Here is a 23,153-nt window from a genome sequence, read left to right on the forward strand (position 1 = left end):
CCGCCCACCTAACTTTCTGCCGCCCTCTGCTACGCTTTCCTTCCCTTGGAATCCATTCCGTAACTCTTAATGACCATCGGTTATCTTCCCTCCTCATTACATGTCCTGCCCATGCCCATTTCTTTTTCTTGATTTCAACTAAGATATCATTACCTCGCGTTTGTTCCCTCACCCAATCTGCTCTTTTCTTATCCCTTAGCATTACACCTATCATTCTTCTTTCCATAGCTCGTTGCGTCGTCCTCAATTTAAGTAGAACCCTTTTCGTAAGCCTCCAGGTTTCTGCCCCGTACGTGAGTACTGGTAAGATACAGCTGTTATAAGCTTTTCTCTTGAGGGATAATGGCAACCTGCTGTTCATGATCTGAGAATGCCTGCCAAACGCACCCCAGCCCATTCTTATTCTTCTGATTGTTTCAGTCTCATGATCCCGATCCGCAGTCACTACCTGTCCTAAGTAGATGTATTCCCTTACCACTTCCAGTGCCTCACTACCTATTGTAAACTGCTGTTCCCTTCCGAGACTGTTAAACACTACTTTAGTTTTCTGCAGATTTATTTTTAGACCCATCCTTCGGCTTTGCCTCTCCAGGTCAGCGAGCATGCATTGCAGTTGGTCCCCTGAGTTACTAAGCAAGGCAATATCATCTGCGAATCGCAAGTTACTAAGGTATTCTCCATTAACTCTTATCCCCAATTCTTCCCAATCCAGGTCCCTGAATACCTCCTGTAAACACGCTGTGAATAGCATCGGAGAGATCGTATCTCCCTGCCCGACGCCTTTTTTTATTGGGATTTTGTTGCTTTCTTTATGGAGGACTACGGTGGCTGTGGAGCCGCTATAGATATCTTTCAGTATTTTTACATACGGCTCGTCTACACCCTGATTCCGCAATGCCTCCATGACTGCTGAGGTTTCGACTGAATCCAACGCTTTCTCGTAATCAATGAAAGCTATATATGAAGGTTGGTTATATTCTGCACATTTTTCTATCACCTGATTGATAGTGTGAATATGGTCTATTGTTGAGTAGCCTTTACGGAATCCTGCTTGGTCCTGTGGTTGACGGAAGTCTAAGGTGTTCCTCATTCTATTTGCAATTACCTTAGTAAATACTTTGTAGGCAACGGACAGTAGACTGATCGGTCTATAATTTTTCAAGTCTTTGGTATTCCGGTACCGGTAAGATTCCGGTACGCACGAAGTCATGAGGCATTGCGTATACAGGGTGGCCAGACCAAAATCGTCCAGGCAGGTTCTGGCAGCCCGCGGGTAGCCAGAACCGTCCAGCGCGAGCAAAACGAACGCCCGGAGGAAGTGCGTAGCGCGGTGGGCCGAGCAACCCGAGAAAAAGACGCTCTGGCTGGCTCTGGCAGCCCACAGGTAGCCAGAAGTGGAAAATCGAAGAAGCCCACTGGTGGGTGCACCCATGCATCTGTTCACGAGAAGTGGCAGGCTACACAAGCGCATGACGAGGAGTATATCATCGAAAGTCAGTCGTAATTTCTAGTTCACATTGCATGGGAATCGGTGCATAATCTCTTGTGCTTTCTTTTGCTGCTGTTTAGCTTCCTGCAGATGCCACTGCATACATTCGACACATTGCTGAAACTGCTGCGCCGATCATCACAAGGCAAGACACTAATTAAAGGCCCGCAGTCTGCCATGGTGGCATGGACTTTGTATTTGATAAAACACAGGAGGAAGCCGGATGAAAGTAACATCACTTTCAGCGTGCTGCTGATTTTTTTAGCAGTTTTGCGACCACGGTCACACAACTGAAAGATCACACAGTGAGCAAACGACCCAAAATAGTGACTTTTCTATAAAAGCGACCATTTGCAACAAACTTGGTCGTGCGACCACTGTCAGCAGCCAATGTGAGTGAGCCTTTACCAGTTCTCATTACTGGGCATCATTTTTGAAATATAAATACACAAAACTTTAACAGAATCACAGTGTCAGTTTGAATAAACAGAGTTTAAATTAACGAGTTTCCACTGTATTGCTTTATTAAAGCCATCGCGCCTGCTCACTCACTCTCACTTCCCTCGGACAATGCATTGTCAGAGAGGTCCACCCAGAGGTACTCATTTGTGCCATCAAGAATGCTCGATATTCCACACTCCTTAAAGGTAGGCATGACCAGTGCGGCAATGTGGACAAGCCAGTGCTCTTACAATGGCTCATCCAGTGCCTACAGGCCTGAGGTTCGCATTGTAGTGCTGTGATGCTAAGAATGAATGAGCCCCCAAAAAAGTGCAGTAAAAGACACACACGTAATGTGCATGTTCCTTAGCATAAGCATACTGGAAAGGACTTGAAGTAGCTCGCTTACAGTGAATGAAAGGAAGGCGCTAGCAACCGCCGTCGTAGATTGACAAGAGTGACGTGTATGAGGTGTTTCTTCGAAGAATTTCTTAATTTAAAAAAATCTACTCTGGTAGGTAGCACGATTCGATTTATTCTGTTGGTCTACTCTACTACTCTAAGTAGACCTTGTTTGTACAAGAAAGTGAAATGCATGATCTATTGATTAACAAAAATTCACTAATTATTAGGGGTGTGTGAATACCGAATAGTACATTTCAAATCAATTATTGAATCATGAATAAATAGCCGAATATTGAACTGAATATAAAATATCCAACAATTTTTCAAAAAATTTATTGCTTGCAAATTTTGAGCAAGAAAATATGTTGCTGCACATGCTTGGGAGTCTCCTGTATTTGTTGAAGTTAGAATACTTAAGTACAATTTGTTTTATCAAAGGCCTTGTTTTCTATGAAGTGATTCCATTTTTTTTTTTTTTTTTTTTTTTAATTATGGGGTTTTACGTGCCAAAACCACTTTCTGATTATGAGGCACGCCGTAGTGGGGGACTCCGGAAATTTCGACCACCCGGGGTTCTTTAACGTGCATCTAAATCTAAGTACCCGGGTGTTTTCGAAATTTCGCCCCCATCGAAATGCGGCCGCCGTGGCCGGGATTCGATCCCGCGACCTCGTGCTCAGCAGCCTAACACCATAGCCACTGAGCAACCACGGCGGGTGGAGTGATTCCATAGAAAACAAGGCCAGCGGCCTGGACAAAGATGGCAGTGTTGTCTTTCTATTCAGCAAGACAAGATCAGGGGTGGCACGGCCCAAAGTGATTTTTGAGCAATTTTTGGAGCAAGTTGCATTTTGGAGCAGTTTGGAGCAGACAAAAGTGCATTTTGGAGAGGTTAAAACACATTGGTAGGCTAGTTGGTTAGAATGCATGGTAGAGTGTATAAGCGCGACTGAACGAGGTCGTAGAAAGAAACAGATAGACAGACATAGTGCTTCTGTTTCTGTATCTGTTTCTTTCTACGTCCTCATTCAGTCGCGCCTATAGACCATTTTTTCATGGGCGCCACCATATTGCTACGCAGTGGCACCATCTATGGGCAGTCAGCATGCTGGCTTGGGCGACCGCTCAGTCTTGCAAGGGAGGTATACGCTCAGCGGTAGTTTCTGGCGTTTCTTTTCTCGCTCGTGCGGTTCACTTAGTATGGGCATGCGTCTTCTACGTGGTAAACAATTCTGTGAGACGTGCTCAAATGGTTTAAGTCGGTATGGCCGGACTTTCTGCTGGCGTTGAGGCGGACGGAGCACGCAGCACGATGTGTGCGCGAATGTTTCAGCCTACAATCAGCCTCGGAGATCAATTCTGCGTTTCTGAATGTTCCATTCACTAATGCAACCTTAATTGGAGTATTATCCTCTAGTTGTACGCTGCGGTTTAGGAGCAATGAAATATACGCGACAATCGTAACAGCGTGAGTACCGTTCTACGATAGGAGCTGTGCTGTTATACAGTGCAGTCCACGTATAACGATATCGAGAAAGACGAAAAATATTATCGTTATAACCGATGATCGCTATATCTGGACTGCAGTTATTAAAAAAAAAAAAAAACGCGGAACATACCTTTGCAGCTTCGAATTCGCTACTTGCTCTAAAGAATAGATGATGTAGAAAGTAGGCCGTGAAAAACAAACTATTTCTAGCGCCAATGATCGTGTCAAGGGTTAGGTGCGCCGAAATAGTCCGAAATCGCACTTGCTGTTGCGGCTGCTTCAGCGTCACAACCGCAGTGCGCATGGATTCCAGCTGCTGCGCGAACACTGGCGGCAATCCTTCAGCATGCATAAAATCAATTAAGGAGTCGATCGACGACAGTGCACTTTGCATGGACATCGAGGTCGGGGTCAAGGAGCCACTGTCAATCTCGTTGTCACTGTCGCTGCCGCCGTCGCACAACTTTGCCGTCTGTCGAGACAGCACATCTTCGGCGATCGCCTCGTCGATGACCTCATCGCAGAACGAGGCAGCACTGTCTGCAGTCAAAAACTCCACCATCGACACACCACCTGTGTCACCAGTAGGAACGAGCTCCCAGAGCTCGGTTATGTCAGCGGCTTCCACCGTGTTGGTCTCAGTGGGTTGGGGAAGTTCGTGCTTACGCACAAAGCCCGCCTTTACCACTGGTAAAGCGCCTCTTTAACATTGCCGTACAAAGGGTCTTTAACCCCTTTTCCGCTGATCGGCATGGCCGCTGATAGCTCCTGCCTTCACAATCGCGGTGCTCCCGGCTTTCAAGATGGTTGATATCATTAACTGGGCGAGCTCATACTTCTTCACAAGGGCGCTCACCTGAAGCCGCATCGAGAGTCCTGCAAAATATTCATCTTCGTGTCAAGCGACACAGCTTTGAGCTTTGTCGGCACCATCTTCGAACTGGGTTGAACCGTTCGTTCACGCGTGGTTCACGCTGCTTCGGTGGCGTCAGCCTCCTATCGCGAGAGAGAGAGACACGGGACGGGCGCCACCACGCCGCTTTGCTTGTCGCTTTTTTTTTTTCTCTCCCCATCTTTCGGAGCGACTGTGGCCGACGCGCATGAAGCAGCTAGCGCCATCTTGTGGCGCGCTGCGCCTACTTAGCTATTCTCCGGTGCGCGGGGGCGGGCGGGACGCGCTACGCGGTAATGGCGGCAGATACGAACTTACAGAGGTAAACATCGCCTCGTCTCGACATTGTTCGTTTCAGGGAACTAAGCAACGCAAATGTTACGATTATTTGGCACGGAAAACGCCGTCCAGACGGCAAAATTTTGATCGTTATATCCGATATGCAGTGAATAACCTATCGTTATAAATGGTTCTTTTCCCCATAGACCTAATGCATAAAATGACACTCTCATGTCGACCCATCGTTATAACCGATATATTGTTATATGTGGTATCGTTATAAGTGGACTGCACTGTACTTTGACAAGCGTTCAAACTGTTAGCTGCAGATTACATTGCGTTACTACTTGGTTCGATGGATGAGGTTTCCACCCATGAATAAAATAGTTTTGGCTAGTAAAAATGGCATACCCTACACTGTGAACTATACTTGTCCAGCAAAGCGACCGTTTACTAACTGCGTGAGCGTCCTAAGCAGTGGGTAGGTTCTGGATTACAGATATCTTTGTTCTATATAGCGCATAGTCATGCGGCATCAACATTTATAGATCTATAAACGTTGTGCGGCGTGACTATGCGAGCTCGTACTGCGGCGTTAGCCCGTTTCCTGATTTTTTTTTTTTTTTAGAGAAAGAGGATGATACCTGAATTTTTTTTTTTTCGGCCGTGTTCGTTCCGTTCTCTACTAAGCATTCACATGTTATACGGAAACCTTGTCCTCAAAAATAGCAAATTGCATTCTTTTTATGCGATCCCTCTCATATATTATGGCTTTAGAGGAAAAAAAGGCAATGCCGAATCACATAGCTTATACATGTATCATGCTGGTTCACCAGCCGCAGTGATTGCTGTGTTGAGCAGCACGATCGGCCTCATGCAGAAAGGCTAGCGTAGACATAAGTGATTTCAGGCCTACTATATTTCAGATGCGTGAGAATGATGCCGGTGCATAACAAATATTTGATAGTGCCTGCCGCTTAGATGTTTCATAGTTGCTTTAAGTTGACTGTACACGAGCATGCGCTCTTAAGCTTCATGTTTTTAGTCCCCACGTACGCCAAGCGAACAGTGATAGGATGGTGAGCAGATTTACCATTTCATGCTGGTAACACAGAGACACCGGTTCTCTTCGTTGAATTAAATCCTATATAGGCAAAAAGGCTATATAGCAAAAACACATACACGCACCCCAAATAATAATGCTGATAATGCACGTCAGATGTTTGCGCCACCAAGAGATATTTCAGCGTACTATGCATCGTTAAATGCATAGAAAGGCTTCCCTGACGATCTTATATGAACGGACATTGCGTAATTTTCAGAGCATGATCTAAAACATGTAGAAATTGTTCCGCAGCACGCGACAGCAATACTTTCAAGCAGCGGCGCACCGGATCGCCGAAGCCAGAGAGGAGGAAAGGCTTGCTGTGCGCCCTTTCCTCCTCGCCCAATGAAAAGGTCTATACACTCTACCATGGATTCTAACCAACTAGCCCGCCAATGTGTTAGAAGCGCTGTCTGTGTATCTGTTCAGTCACGCTTATAAACTCTACCATACATTTTGGAGAGCTTGGAGCACAATAAGTTTCATTTTGGGGCAAGTTAGGGCCCATAAAATTTGATTTTGAAGCAGTTTGGAGCAGCCCGATCTGAATATTGGCGGAATAATGGAATATGGAATATGGCAGTGGACTTCGAATCCACGATGGAACAGAGAATAAACCAACACGAGCGTTGTACTGCAACTGTCTCAAGGAACGTCTAAAGTTGAATTTTGAAGCAGATTACACTGATACTGAAACAGTCTACTGCATGCAAATTTTGGTGATAGTGCCTGTAGATTTTCAATTAGTGGTAGCAATCACAAAAACACGCATTCTGCAATAGCAAGTCCAAGATTACAAAAAGTAACGTAGAACATTTTTTATCAATACATTTTTCTTTAATGTCTCGACAGTGCGGGTGAAGTGCCTGGGAATGCACTTCACGAACAGACCGTACAGAGAAGCCAGAGTTATGAACTACTGTAGATTACTGAAAGCCATTTTTACGTAATAGAAATAGTGTCACCTTGCCGCAAGTAAATCGGAACGCAGGGTGGTAGAAGCATGCTTTGCAGCTATACCGTACTAGAATATCGAAGAGAGGGTCAAGCGGTGGCACAGAGCATGCTTTCCTGTAAAGCCAAAAACATCAGTGGCACTATGATCAAACTATATATTCCCATGCCAACAGTCATGATGATAGCGGTCAATGTTCTCAAATTATGCAGTCCAGTCGACGCAGTAACAATTTCTAGGTCTCCTTATGTCACCACAGAACCACAGAATTGCAATCGACCATGGGCCAGTACAACTTAAAACTATTCCAATCTGTTCTTATACCAAATCCACCGTTAGCACTTCATGATAGGTCAAAATGGCTCAGGCCTCTCTAATATGGGCACAAAAGCAGACTGGAATAGTTTTACATTATAAATGGCCCTGGAGACAGAGACCCACCTGCTGAACCTGCTGCAGCAGCTCCCTAATGCAGAATTCCTTTGCACCTCACGAAATCACAGCTTTGGCAGGCAGTTCATGTCCATAATGTAATTACTGCTACACCTTTGTTTGTAAGCAGATGTGCCATTACGGACAAATGAAATGTGAATAATACATCACCAAGTGGAACACTTTTCTTAAGTATTAACTCGCTAGCATGATCTCATGCCACTACTTATCCAGTTTACAAAGGTTGCATAAAGCTCACACTAAGCTTGAAGCCAAAATTACGCCAACATTACATATTGGCGAGAACAGATAAGAAAGAATGTGTTCTAGTTAGCCTCAACTTGTTTAACTAGCATATAGCCACATACTTCATCATTCTCTTTCTAAGTATGGGCTTTAACTCTATGAGGTGGTTTCACTTTACGCAGAAAATAATCATATGACACAGCATAAATTCAAACGCAAACCATTCCGAGACTACTCCAATGCATTATTTCGTTTCCAGTTAAGGTGAAACTGACGACATTTGTAACAGCGGCTTAATTCAGACTTTGAAACATACACATGGCACTACTCCATGCTTAGAAACTAGCTACCAGTCAACATCCAATTTTCTGGACTCCCTAGAGGCCCAGAAACATACGAAAAAATGCATGCATGCACTTTACTACCCCAAGAGCTCAAATCGTCACAAACACGCCCGAAATAGCTTCGAAAGCCTGCCAGTACACCTATTAGGCGTATCGTAGCTCGTACTTTGACTGGAGATGGCAGGTGCCTGCGTGTATAATTAAGAAGTACATACCATGTCCTGTGACAGTTGCCCTTTTACATTCCTAGTGCGCTTCACTGCAACACATTGTGTTTGTCCACGTAACACTACTCTATTGCAGTGAAGCTGACTTTCAGGAATCGGCATTATGCAATGTGGCATGCCTTCTGGGCTTGAAGCTATTGGTCAGTATTACAAATGTGGAGTCCGCGCCACTGCTCACAGCGGCGAATTCTTTCAATGAAGATAACGGCACCGAACAGCGAGGAGCTTGGCAGCAAAGGTCTGAAGCAGCTAAGCCTAGCGTTCCCACGGTGGTGGCTGCCAGAGAATCGGCATGCGAGAGCGCCAGTTCGAGGCTGTGATATAATCCGAATGGCAGTGGCTTCGATTAATACTGTATCAGACCTGCAGTCAGGGTGAGAAAGTCGGGCAAATCAGACAGCGAAAATCTTTGCGTCCGAAATTCCAGATGTTCTTATACATTGACTCTAAGGTGTGTGGCAATTCCGCAAAGGTGTTCGAATTATTGGGCATGTCCCAAAAATCAGTAGTTGACTGCAATTACACACGAAAGGCATCTGCTACGGTACGCATTTCTATTCACGCCAACGGTACAAGAGCAAAACCAGAGGCCACAGTGGCAACAAGATAATGAAGCACTGGACATGAGGAAAAAGAAAGATAGAAAAGGTTCGAGTTCGCTCGCAGCGCCCTCAGTTTAATTTTTGTTGATTGGTGCCTCAGCTAGGGAGCGCCACGCCACTAAATACTGACACCCTGGACATTCAGACAGCAGCGACAACATCCAGGAGTGGCCGCACATGCGCCGGCCACTTACTGGAAGTGCCGAAAAGTCCAGTGTTATAAGCACGAAAATTACAGAAACTGTGCAGGACGTGCTGTCACACGGCGAGCAGAATGAACGGCTGCACTCTTTCTCGGAGAACGAATCCGCTCGCTGTGCACACATGCCAAAGCAGTTCTGGCGCAGCATGGCGCAATTTTGGTTAGTGTTCTGTGTTTGACGCAGTCTGGTGCAGGAATTGACGTTTGTATCAAAATTGCGCAATTGGCACAGGAGCCCCACCCTGCAAGCTGCACCCAGCCAGAAGCCACGTTCAGGAAAGCCCAGGACGGTTTGCAAAGCTCCACTTTTATTAGCAATCTTCAATCAACTGTTTTTCGAGCACCTGTCTGCACCCTTTTCTATTTTTTCTGAGCCCTTGCTGCTGCTGTAGCCCTAGCCACCAGCTTGCATTAATCTAGTGAAACTCTTTTTTACAATCCTCAAAGCAGGGTTCTTGTTGGTGTATATGACAAAAATTCAGGGGTTTTTAAGGACTTTCAAGGCCCTGTGTATGGATCTTGAAGGACCACATTCCCTGTTAGAAATCCAAATAAGACAGATGTTCAGGGGTAGACAGAGGCCTGAAATGATGAGAATTCACTTAAAAAGGGGTTGTCGCTGGAGCCAACATTTTAACAAGGAAACCTGTTTTCAGACAAAACGATGGCTCCAGCGATATTTCCTTTTTCGACCACTTCTCATCATTGTTTGTTAGAGTTACACGGATGATCAGTTTCAGTGTGTTGGAAGGTGCAAACATTTACTCGCTAAAGAAGATCAACCAAGCAAACACTCACGCAGTCCTTAGGTGGCCTCATTTTGCTTCTCCTGAATTTTTACGTCAATGTCCAAGATATCCTGCAGCTTGCTCTTGGCAGTCTTCCTTAGGCTGTTTGATTTCATGATGCAAGTCAGGTCACTGGTTGCCTCCACTTTTTCTGCATTTGAGGAGCTGTCCATTCTGCAATAGCGGCTTCCAGTTTCTTTTTCTTCGTTCCGAGAGTTTCAATCTCTTCATCAGTGCAGCATTTCTTCCTCTGTTTCGCATCTTCACGCTCCTGCTTTTTCAGTGTTTCCAAAAAGGCACAGTATTGGTTCCTCGCAGAAGCCACAGATGCTCTCAATTCCTTTGTGAAGGGCACATTGAAAATGCCACCTGCTACGTTTACAGCATCACAGATAATGCGCTGTGAAATGCGAGAGATTTCTTTCATGCTCTCTAGTGAAACCTGGTGATTCACGCTTGTGGGGATGCGCGACTCTCGCGCGTCCCCTGATGTTTTTCCCGCATAGCGCATCCCCTGATATGCTGTTTTTCCGCACGGCTCGCATGGCCTGGCGCCCGCGGCGGTCGGAGTGGTACAGGCGCGGTGCGAGAGATGGCGCGACTGTCGCGCCGCGGCGGGGTTACACGGGCGCCGAGAGACGAGGCGCGTCCTCTTTGGATTCGGGAAGCGAGCGGGACGGACTTGCCGCCCGCGCGTGCGCCGACCATGCTTCTGCGAGACTGTCTCACGTGGCCGCCTTGGACACCGTTGGCGTGACCGTACACGCGAATGACCAGGCGTTGGGATCCAGCATGGGGCGAACATATTCGCTCGTTTTCTGGTCGCGGTGAATCAGACTTCCAGATTTGTCGCGCGCCCATCGGCATGTTTTGGGGATAGCAACTCGGCTAGCAGGCATTGATCTATGAAAGGTTCAAAAAATGCCTTTGTGATTGTTTGCACTACTGTGTTGTCGTTCCTTTGTCCCAAGAGTACAGAGGAGAACCCCGTATCTCCCACATCTGGCTGCCCAACGTGGGGCTCTTGGGGCATCAGACGATAATTTTAAGTGTTGCTTCGTTCAAGACCTTTGTTTGAACCGAAGCGTAGGCCTAGCGTGGATTTTGATCGCTAGCGTCGGCGGCGTGCTTTCTTGAGCGAGGCGATGGAGGCTGTAGTGTGTTTGAACATGTCAACATGCTAAGCCTTTTCGCAAGTGTTTTTTTTTTTAATGACATTCGTCGGTACGAGAGCCACGTGGTCTGCATCCTGGGAGAGCGAGGCTGAGCGCCCGCGGAGCAGTGGCAAGCCTGAAGCGAGTGAGTACGGAAGCCTCGTGTGTGGTCCGAATTTCTCATGTAAATAGCTTCTCCTATCTCTTTGACTCTGTAAATAGCTCTCCTATCTCTTTGACTCTGATGAAGTCGCGGCTCTGGGAGCCGGGTGGCCGCGGGCCACGGGTGCCACTACGGGCTGACTGGTATTGCGGCCTGGCACCGGGCGCTCCGACACCGTCTGGGACGGTGGGCGCCGTCAACTCGGATGCTGTGTGCACCGAGCGGAGTAGGACCACCTCACAGAGCTGACGTCTCCTCGCAGCTGCCTGTTTTGCGCTCATTTTGGGTGTTGTTTTTGGATGCCGATTGTTGTCAGGGTAGCGACGCTTTAGGCCTAAGGCTTTACAAAGCTGCCTGTCGCAGGTGGAGGGACACAACCTGGTGGACCGTGGCGTTGAGGTGTTGCAAGTTGCTTCCCTCATTCTATTTAGCCTCGCACGAATTGGAAATTACTCGTTCGACTCAAGGAAGCGAGCTTCGTTCACGTGAACTTAGCGACTGAGTAGCCGCCCGATCTTTTGCTAGCCGAGTTGAACATCGTACCACGTGGGCGATGCGCATGCAGAATTCCTCTCCCTTGCACTACTGTAGTGTTTGCTGAGTGTGTTGAGTCTACGCAGCGTCATTGGAGTCACCCCTGGTTTGCCGTCACCTGCACATCGTCTGAGCTGCTGCCCCGGACTACGATCGAGCCACCCCGGGCGATGGTGATGCTGTGGCCAGTTCGGCGCGGCGACTTCAGCGGCCTCCTGTATCCAGCTCACAACCCTCGGCGGCGGACAAAAGAGCCGGCGGTCATCGACAGCTACGGCGGCTCTTGCCAGCAGGGCGCGTCGGTGCGAACGACGCTTGCTCGTACCGACTACTGCGTCGTTTCCAGAGTTCTGGCCTGGAATCGTGCCGTCGAGTCCGCAAAGCTGCTGCTGTGACCGGCGGAGGCCAGCGGTGTACCCCAAGGACAGTCGGCTCGCATGTTATGCACAGCGTGTGGACATTTCCTCGGAGCGGCCACTGTTGCATGTACCATCTTGTTCGCGAAGCACAGGTTAATGTTAGACCGTGTGACATGTTTCGCCGGAATATGTAATGATTTAAGGTTGGGGGGATGTGGGGATGCGCGACTCTCGCGCGTCCCCTGATGTTTTTCCCGCATAGCGCATCCCCTGATATGCTGTTTTCCCGCACGGCTCGCGTGGCCTGGCGCCCGCGGCGGTCGGAGTGGTACAGGCGCGGTGCGAGAGATGGCGCGACTGTCGCGCCGCGGCGGGGTTACTCGGGCGCCGAGAGACAAGGCGCGTCCTCTTTGGGTTCGGGAAGCGAGCGGGACGGACGTGCCGCCCGCGCGTGCGCCGACCATGCTTCTGCGAGACCGTCTCGCGTGGCCGCCTTGGACACCGTTGGCGTGACCGTACACGCGAACGACCAGGCGTTGGGATCCAGCATGGGGCGAACATATTCGCTCGTTTTCTGGTCGCGGTGAGTCGGACTTCCAGATTTGTCGCGCGCCCATCGGCATGTTTTGGGGATAGCAACTCGGCTAGCAGGCATTGATCTATGAAAGGTGCAATAAATGCCTTTGTGATTGTTTGCACTACTGTGTTGTCGTTCCTTTCTCCCAAGAGTACGGAGGAGAACCCCGTATCTCCCACACGCTGAATCCTCTCTCTACACTTGCTTGGCTATGAACAAGTGTAAGCAGTGGTTTTACAATCCTCCAAAGCTCAGCATATGCTGAGCCACCCTTTAGAAGTTCGTAGAAAAACTTGTCAAGTGTATGCGAGCTCCTTTCAAATAGCTGCAACTCATGTTTGCGCTCCTGTAGCAGCTCAATAACTGTGCAAGCACAGTATCCCTTGAATGCTCATGGATTCTCTCTGCTGAAATGAGTGCATCCAGAACTTTCTTTAAGCCTTCCAGATACTCATCCGGCTTCAATGACATCTGCCTGGGGTCTAGTGAAGAGAGGCCTCTCACAATGGGATATTGCAGGGGGCTCTTCTCCAGGATCTTTTTGGTGACACTTAGAAGAAACTACTTGCACTGCATGCGAAATGCAAATGCAGCTTTCACACTCATACCTACCAACCTGGCGAGATCAAAAATCAGGAGACGTGTTATTCACGTCAATTAGGGGGGTGGGGGGGGAATTCACTGTTTCAACTTCCGGTGGGACCGGGGGGAGCTTCGTTCAAACCTTCAGGCACTGTTCGATGAGCCCTTTTGCAGGACCTTGCACCTTGCAGCAGCAGACTGCTCACTTCAAGAATTCGTCGAGGTAGCTTTGCTCAAAACATGGTCCAGAATGACGGCCATTCACTAGCAGCAGGTGTTGGAGGTTTGTGTTGCGCATTGATGAGCGGAACTCAGTCCTAGTTTTTCGCGCCGTGCTAAATATCCTCTCACACTCTGCGTTGCTATGCGGTATCACGAGTAAATCCAGCATCATCTTAGCAACTCGGTGAAACACGTTTTCCATCAGTGTTTTTCATTTTTCCAACCATAGGCCACTGTACGTCCCACCTTTCTTCATTCAGAATGTCCTCTGGAAGACTGTGCACCTGTGGTGTGGCAAACTCAGCTTCGAGAGCATCTAAAGCATCTTCAGCAGATTGAGTGGAATCTCGGGGCAGCAGCTGAGGAAAACTCTGAATAAAGAAACGAAGACACGAGAGCGATGCCTGAGAAATAAGTTTCAGGTTGGCGACCTCCGCATTCTTCAGAGTTGCGTTTCAGAACTGCGTCCACATCCATAGCGCTTCGTTTCATCGCATTTCAAAAATATTTTCCATAGAAGAGGCCCAACGTAGTCACTGACACTAAGGGGTAGCTTGTGTTCCGACGAAGAATCCCGTAAACAGGCACTCCACACATATAACACTGTCGTTGCACTTGTTCGGGAGAATGTTCACTATGTTGCCTTGCTGCTCAGCAGTGTGAACATAGCTTTGATGCTTCGCCATGCAAACACGCAGTTTCAAGTCGCCTTTGACACCGCGGGACACGCTGACGCCGCATCCACGTTGTACAATATGCAAAATGTTTTCCTTTTCTTGATGTCAAAAAGCACGGAAATTCAGAAGTATAAGATCGCAAGAACTTCTGCAAGTACCTTTTCTTGGGCTCTGATAGCGCCACGGCATCAAGCACACGAGGATTCTAACTTTACACAGTGCACCGCACATAGCCTAGCCAACACTAATCATACACACAAGCAGCAGCAACAAGATGCACCATGGAGGAAGACATGCATGAAATGCAAGAGCTACATTGGCTCTGGCTTTGGTCGGCTTACTAGGCACCGTAGTCGGCTGCTTAGTCGATGATACCGATGGTGCTAGTGCAGCCGTTGTTGGTGATGCTGACGACTACAATGTGGCTGTATATTCCGCAGTGCCGGTTTCGCAAAAACCATTATTGCACAAACGGAGACCACTTTTCGGGAGATACAAGACAGTGATCATACAATCGGAAAGTTCAGTAAAAAATCAGGAGTCTCCCAGGCGAATCGGGAGGGTTGGCAGGTATGCACGCTTACTTTGTGGCTTTTAAGAAGCTGCTCAGCTGTGTGACCAACATCTATCTTCTCGAGTGGCATATGGTTGTTTAAATCTTCAAAGTCAATCTTCAGGAGGACAGTGAATCCCACTGATGAACAGAGAACAAAAGACTTGAGAAACTTTGTTAGCAGTTTCCTGACAATATTCTCAAGGTCCTTTGCCATAAACAAGCTGGCTTATCTGTCTGAAAGTGTGTCAAAAATGGCTGGAGGGTCATTGCAATAGCAAGCGCAAACTTGAGCTTTGCTACCACTAGTGGGTCACAGCAAAAGTCACAAACATTCTGAAAAGAAGCACACTTGGGAAAGTTCACTTCCTTGCTTCTTGCCACTTCCACATACTCTTTCACGTCAGGTCAGAGAAGCAGAACCCGTTCTATCACCGGGACATTCTCAATCCAGCGATGTGCACAGAACTCAAGAGGAAACAGAGTTTGTCCGGTGACAGCTACAAGGTCTTCTCCCTGGGCAGGTGCATCAAGAAACAACGTACTCGTACTTTAGAGCAAAATGTCCAAGCTCAATTTGCTTTCTGTAAGACCTGCTTTTTAGGCATTATGCTCAGCGTGCAAGCTACAGCTGCCCAAGTCTAAGCACATCACCTGATAGTTCTTCTGTAGGTGCTCCTGCAGGCCTTTGAATGCCTTGAAATTCACGTTGAGTGCGTCCATTGATAGTTGCACTATTTTATGTAGTGGAAGTGGTTCTAAGGCATCAAGTAGTTTTTCTTGCAGGTCTTCAGCCCTATCATGGCCCTAAACACAGATGTGAAGTAGCGTACTGTGATGCATCCCAGTACCTTAGATGAACGTCCATTTGCTTTTGCTGGCAATTCTCATTCAGAGACTCGTCGAACAAGACAACATAGTAGCCGCTGTTCTCTATCTCCCACAGCAGAGAGGAAAGAAAGAATGGCCTCAAACCGTGGCATGCGACATACGAGCACTTCTGCTCTCCGCATGTGAAAGATTTTGCCACCTCACTGTCTGCAAACATCCTCTTAAACAATTTATTCACCTGTGATGACAAATGATATGAATAGTGCGATGTTATAACCTTCAATGTCAACAGAATTTCTGCATCCATCACAAGTTCATACTTCTTGCACGTATACATAAAGTTTGACGACTGCGATGGCGGTGGCTGTGGTTCATTCGCTTGACATTCATATATCGTCAGGAAGCTCCTTATGCAGCTACTCCCAGTGGCTTGCATGTGCTCTCTATGCTTTGCACTTTTTAGGTGGCTTTTTAGTGCTGACTCCTCCATGGTAGTGATGTCGAAACATTTACAGCAAACTTTGCATTTTACATTGTGCATGCAGATTTGACATGTCCAGCGCAAGCCACTCTCGGTAGTTGTTGTTCAGCCACGACTGCTGAAATTTGCATTTTTCGGGCATTGTTGACACGCATGTTTACTGGCACACACTACGCTGTAGATGCACAAAATGTCACAGTACCGCCGTAAACGCACACCCAAGCACTACACGTGCCCTAAATCTCGCGATACAGCCACACATACACCAGTGCTACGCATGCACAAGATGTCAAGATGGAACCGCACACGCACTCATAAGCGTTACACGTGCAGAAAACGTTACGATACAACCGCGCAAGCGCTAAACACACAAAATGTCACGATTAGACCGTGCAACCGCACACACACTGGCGGCCATTTCTCTACTCAACTGGAAAGTAACACAGGAAATGGGTGAGAGGAAACGGTGGACAAGCCAGCGTCCTTGTGGCCAGACGTTCATGAGCGTCAGCTAGGCACATGCTTACTTGACTTTGTACGAAACTTGCACCCTATTTTTAACAAAATCGCAGCAGGAATTCATGTGGGTTGCAATTTTATCAAATATAATCACTGGAAGTTTATTAAAAATAAGAATGGAGGAAATTCAAGGATTTTCAAGGATCTGCAAAAATTCCAGGACTTTCAAGGTCTTGAAAACAATCTTTTGAAATTCAAGGGTTTTCGAGGGTTTCAAGGACCTGCATGAACCCTGTCAAAGTTAAATATTTGGCAGAACCCATCTCACAATCACTGTCAACCGTAATGCATTCACATTGAATCAATACAGTCATACAATGTATTGCCACCGCCAAAGCAAGTTACATACGATGCATGTACTACAGCAAGACTCCTCTTTTGCGCTTGCTTAAGAACACTCGGCCCCACCTAGCACCACTGCCGCAAAGCCTGGGGTGGCATCCGAAATGCATGGTGCACCAGTGCATGTGAATGCTACGAAACGTAATGTGGCAACCGGCTCCTCTCGCGCTTCTTACTGGATAGGCTGCGCCATCTAGTGGCACTGCCAAGAAGTCCATGAATGGGCTCCGAGACCACAAGTGTGGCACACCAGTGCCTGCAAACACTGATAATTGTTCACTCACTTACCACACACTTGGTGGCACATACTCAGCGACACAATTTGGCGAGACATTTATTGAAGAGTGTAACATAACCAGTGCATTCATGGTGCAGCTTGCTAAAGTGTTGGCATGAAAGGCATTTATTGAAAAGCAGCACCTACCCAGTGCATTTTTGGCACAGCCTGCTAATACATCGAGGTTGGTGTCCTTGAAGAACCTTTTCGGCATAGGTTCGATTCTGCTCAGCATCAGAGAAATTTAAGGGATCTTTTTCATTATTGCAGAGTGGCACATTCCCAGTGGCACATACCTAGTTACCCAAGTTGGCATCAAAGACATTTATTGAAGAGCGACATACACCTACTGGCACAGTGACCCAAGTTGGGATCAACAAGATTCATTGAAGGCCAGCAGACCGAATGGCACATACCAAGTGTTCCTGTCAGGATCAAGGAGTTTCTTCGAACAGTGGTGCCTCCCCAGTTCCGCATCTACAGCGACCCATGTCAGCGTGAAAGACATTTATTGAAGAGAGGCAGTAACGTATACATTGGCACATAATACACTGGCACATACATACATTGGCGCCAGGGTTGACTCCCAGTTCTCGAACCACGTTCTGGCGGCATCTTCTAAGGCAAAATATATATGCCGCAGCTTGTCGTCGGAGTCCCTGCTGTTGAAAGTCGCGATTCGTTCATATGTCTCGAGCCAGGTTTCTGGATCTTCAAACGATGATCCATGGAAGGTTGGTGGGTCCCGAGATTGTTGCAGCAGAATGAAGGAAGCTGGGGCAGCCATTGCGGTTTCTCACTTGAGCTTGATTCCTCTGGTCTTCTCGGGAAAAGGTCCGTATTCCAGTCGCAATCCTTGCTGCCTAAGGCTTGCTTACTGGTCCTTGGCGACGCTGGTGTTGTCTTCGGGTTTCGGGCTTGGATCGCAGCTTTGCGGGGGGTTCGGTACATGAACGCACTAGCACCTCCACCAGATGTCAAGTGGTAATAACGGTTGAGGACACAGCAACAAAATTGTGAATGACAAAACTAACTTATTAGGCAAACCTGTGCCCAGAAAAACAGGCTACACTGAAAGCTCAACGAAAGTGGCGAACACAGTCGGCGATCGGCGAAAATCTGATCAGCGGGTCAAGAACGTCGGTTTTTATACGGCAGTCGTTGAAGGTTCCAGAGTAATCGCTGGGACCCGCGTGTCTTCCAGAAAGTTCTACACCATTCGCGTCGCGCCATGAAATCAGATTACACAAGATTCGGTGAGAACAGACAGCTGATAGAACCATCGATAACTTTCGAGAAACTTCCAATACATGCAAGCACATCCTGCGCTATGCGACAATATTTGTTAGGCAGTGAAACGCGGTCACCCGATAAAGATAAACCAGTACACGTGTCAACATTCATTCTAATGCTAATGTGCACACCCCCCCCCCCCCCTTGTGCACATGCAGAGCAAACTCACGCCAGCTGAGAGCACCAGGTGTTGAAGTTGTGCTTGAGGAACTGGACATGCTCGCTTGAGATGCCCCAGATGACCACACAGGTAAACTGATCCTTGTTCACTTCATCTGCAATGACTTCCTGCAGGCCCTCCTCCTCTGCACTCACATGGCTGGCATCCCCAGGCTGCAAGTGCATTCACCAATATCAAATGTAACCCTCCATCATTAGAAGATGACAAACATTTTGTTTCATTTGAACATGCTCATGTCACGAGGTATGCAGCAGTGAATGTGCCTTACAAAAGGCACTGGCACACAAATGTCCACTCATTCCTGCAGTCTGTTGGGCTAACTGCAGTTCAGCCAAGGCAGCAGTTACGAATCTTACATCAAATTCATGCACATTCAAAGCCATAGGATACAGCAGCTGAGTAATCTTCTAAACACCAATTATTTGGGCATACACACAGCAATGCCTCCCATAGACACAACACATGATATAAACTTGTTAATGTGAACCTTCTTTATTTAGGCAAGTGGGTCATCCGAACTCACCATTTAGCGCTAGGAAAGCTATTATTGAATAGCACCAAGCAATCATTAAGGGGGGACACGGGTCTTAGAGACCAGAAATTGTGGGAAAAAATCAGTTTTAAAACACTGTTTTTGGATTATACAGTGTCTGATGCATTATGTAAGAAATGTTCACCCATCTTGGACGAATATTTTGGTTGAAATGGAGTTTTATATCACGTTGGCAAGCTGTATCTTTACTGATAAACGTGCAAAAAAGGTCCTTATTCTGACGCGCAATTGCTGTGTTAAGTTTTTGATTGCAGCCATCTTGGTCTTGCTTGAAACAGCCACTCTTATCATTTAGTTTTCGCACCACCGCTACTCTGTGCGCTGAATGGCTATGAAGAGAAAGCCCACGAAAAAGTTGTCCGGATGTGTAATTCCATTTGTTGACTAAGACACGAGATCGTAACCATACCATGCCATTGACAGATTTTTCCCAGTCGTCTGCTCAGGCGTGCAAAACTTGGCACGAAACGATGTCAAATTCAATTTGCTGCAAGCCATAAATTCAGCGAACAGAAGAAGAAACAAGGGTTGTTAAATTTTAGAAGGTGCCCATTAGCTTTGTAAGATACCGGCAATAGTTTGCTACCCGTGCCGAGCACCACCGAACCATCTCCCCGTGACTGTCGAATAGGCTGAGCATACAAAAGCAGCTCCAGCAGTAGCCGGTGTTCATGCAGCAATCCAGCACAACTACTGTAGCCCGATGATTTGGAGAAAGTGAAGAAGGCTCAGGAATTGCTTCAACACCGGCTGGCTCGGATGCGATGGAGAAGCGCTTCGTTATCATAAGCCTCAATTTTATAAATGCTCTGCTGTTTTGTGTAAAGTGCAAGTTGTGATGCAGCAGTGGGCAAAGGTGAATGTGACTGCGGTCTTGCCACAAAAATAGCGTATTTACTTGAAAATAGGTTGAACACGGATATAGGTCGACCCCTATATATTGTGCTCTCCGAGAATTAAAAAAAAAAGTTATTCGAATATAGGTTGCCCTATTAGAATTGGCATGTTAGAATTGAGCACAACTCTAAATCTGTGATACCATATCGCCATCGCCATTTCAAAATGGCCGCCTCGTACGCACTTGGAGCCTAGCTGCTGCAGCTTCCTCCACTTGCGGTAGTATGTATGCTTAGGCATTAGTCCACCGTCTGTCTCCCAGTTTTCTGCGTTCACTCCATCAGCATGAAGTGCCGAGTTCATGATGCCGCATTTAAAAGGAAAGTGATCATGTGTGCGGGAACGGACGACAATCGGACTACATCAAGGGCGTTCAGTGCCCGAAACTTCCATGCAGGACTGGCACAAACAGAAGGAGATGGTTTTTGCCAGCAAAGCAACACAGTGGACCAAAGCAGGACGTATTTTCAATGATCCACTTTGGCGATATGATCGCATCGGCCCTATCTTGAAAGCAATCTGCGATGGGGACAGAGTTTGCAGCGCGCTGTGTTTTCGCTGCTTATAGTTGGCGTTGAAGCGAGAGGCAACTGCTGCCACACTTCCTCACTCCAGCTTCTTGACAGCAAGCTTCTGGGGTCAATGACTGAGATGTGTTCACGTTTGCTTGTGTGCGTGTTAATTTAGTTATTACTGTACTGTACGGGCGTGCATTACAATTGGTGCGTGTTATAATCGAGTAAATAAGGTGATTCATGATTTGCGTGACTGCGGCTTTGACGTATGGTGTCGACATGCATGGCCGGGCGTTTTGGTTTGTGGCCTTGGCCCTCACGGCTTCAGCGACATTACCTGGTGATTATACCTGGCGACAACTTTCTGTGGCAGTGCAGCCAAGGCTGCACTGTCTTTTGGTTTCCTACCACGACATCTTCGACCTCAGCAATCGCCAATTGCACCAGACTTCAATTTTTAAGCATCACATAAATACTGGTGATGCCAGTCCTATTCATCGCTGGCCATATCAAGCTTCCGCTTCAAAGCGTAAGGTTATTCAACATGAAGTGAACAAGACACTTGCCAAAGGCATTGTTGAACCTTCGTTGAGCCCTTGGGCGTCGCCCGTGGTACTTGTTAAAAATAAAGGTGGCACATGGCATTTCTGCATAGATTATCGTCATCTCAACCTCATTACCAAGAAAGACGTCTACCCCTTGCTTTGCATTGACTACGCCCTCGATTGTCTCCATGGTGCCAAATACTTTTCATCAATAGACCTTCAGTCTGGCTAATGGCAAATTTCTGTGGATGAAAAGGGCCAAGAGAAGACCGCATTCGTCACCCCTGATGGTCTATATCAATTCAAAGTGATGCTATTCGGTCTATGCAAGGCCCCAGCAACGTTTTAACATATGATGGACTCTTTGCCTCAAGGGTTCAAATGGTCAACATGCCTCTGCTACCTAGAGGACATTCTCACCGACATTTGAGACACACCTTGAGCGCTTATCAGCTGTTCTTCAAGTCTTCCGCGACGCTGGGCTCCAACTAAATTCCTCGAAGTGTCACTTCGGTCGTAGGCAGATTACAGTACTAGGCCACCCCGTCGACGCTTTTGGTATTCAACCAGACCCGGAGAAAATTCATGCTGTCACGTCTTTTCCTGTACATCAGTCTGTCAAAAACGTTCGAAGTTTTGTAGAACTCTGCTCCCACTTCCAACGCTTCATTAAAGACTTTGCAGCGATTGTCCGCCCTCTTACTAATCTTCTGAAAAAGGGCGTGCCGTTTATGTGGGACCCCGCTCAAGCTGCCGCGTTTGCCCAGCTCACCAACATTCTAACCACGCCACCTATACTAGCCCACATTGACCCGTCCTCTCCTACAGAGGTGTGTACCGATGCCAGTGGCCACGGTATCGGAGCCGAATTAGCCTAGTGCAAACAGGGTCAAGATCGCGTAATCGCATACGCTAGCCGCCTCCTCACAGCAGTGGAGCGCAACTCCTCGATTACAGATCGTGAATGCCTGCCTCTCGTCTGGGCGGGTTCCGTATTCCACCCGTACTTCTATGGCACGCAATTCTCTGTAATCATGGACCACCACGCACTCTGCTGGCTTTCCTCACTCAAGGATCCTACCGGCCGGCTTGGTTCCTGGGCGAAACAGCTGCAAGAATATTCCAACGCAGTAGTGTACAAGTCGGGCCGATTACACCGGGACGCAGACTATTTATCCACTATCCAGTGGATGAACCACCCGCCAACCCTGACCCCAGTACCGACGCTTGTGTTTTCTCCGTTTCTCAGCTGCTACACGTTGCCGATGAGCAACGCCGTGATGCTACATTGCGCACCATCATTGATGGCTTTGAATCTTCACCTTCCGATTCGTCCCTTCACCTGTTTGTTCTCCGGGATGGTGGCTTATACTGCCACAATGTACGCCTCGACGGTCCTGCCCTAGTCTTCGTCATTCCTAAGCACTTCCGGTCAGCTGTTCTCCAAGAACTTCATAATTTACCAACGGCAGGTCACCTTGGCATCTCCCGCACCTACGACCGGATTCGCTGACACTTCTTTTGGCCAGGACTTGTCTGCTCCATCCGGAAATATGTTGCGGCGTGTGAAAAATTCCAGCGCCGAAAAACACTGTCGACGCTCCCTGCTGGGTGCCTTCAACCGCTCGACATTCCTTCGGAGCCGTTCTTTCGCGTTGGCTTGGCCTTACTTGGCCCTTTCCCTCTATCCACGTCTGGCAACAAGTGGGTCATTGCGGTGACATTACGCCATGTGCTACGCCATCCCGAGAGCACTTCCAACAAGCTGCACCACAGATGTCGCCGGTTTTCTTTTACGCGATGTGATTCTGCAGCATGGTGCTCCACACCAACTGCTCACAGACCGTGGTCGGACATTTCTTAAGTCTTCGCCGACATCCTGCAGTCCTGCTCCACCACGCACAAGCTGACTACGTCTTACCATCCACACACTAACGGTCTCACTGAGTGTCTGAATAGCACCCTAACAGACATGCTTGCAATGTACGTCTCGTCCAACCAT

At 47.7% G+C, this 23,153-nt stretch overlaps 1 protein-coding gene across 2 annotated transcripts in view; it reads right to left on the reverse strand.

The window, feature by feature from the left end:
* The window catches only part of LOC126521661 (structural maintenance of chromosomes flexible hinge domain-containing protein 1-like), a 383,191-nt gene that overhangs the window by 310,865 nt on the left and 49,173 nt on the right, over nt 1-23,153 (reverse strand). For both annotated transcript variants that reach the window (XM_055065801.2, XM_050170378.3), the window contains exon 9: nt 18,630-18,793. In XM_055065801.2, the coding sequence (XP_054921776.1) occupies nt 18,630-18,793 (164 nt within the window). The remainder of the gene's footprint in view (nt 1-18,629; nt 18,794-23,153) is intronic.

Source organism: Dermacentor andersoni, chromosome 6, assembly GCF_023375885.2.
Source record: "Dermacentor andersoni chromosome 6, qqDerAnde1_hic_scaffold, whole genome shotgun sequence".
Taxonomy (NCBI): Eukaryota; Metazoa; Arthropoda; class Arachnida; order Ixodida; family Ixodidae; genus Dermacentor; species Dermacentor andersoni.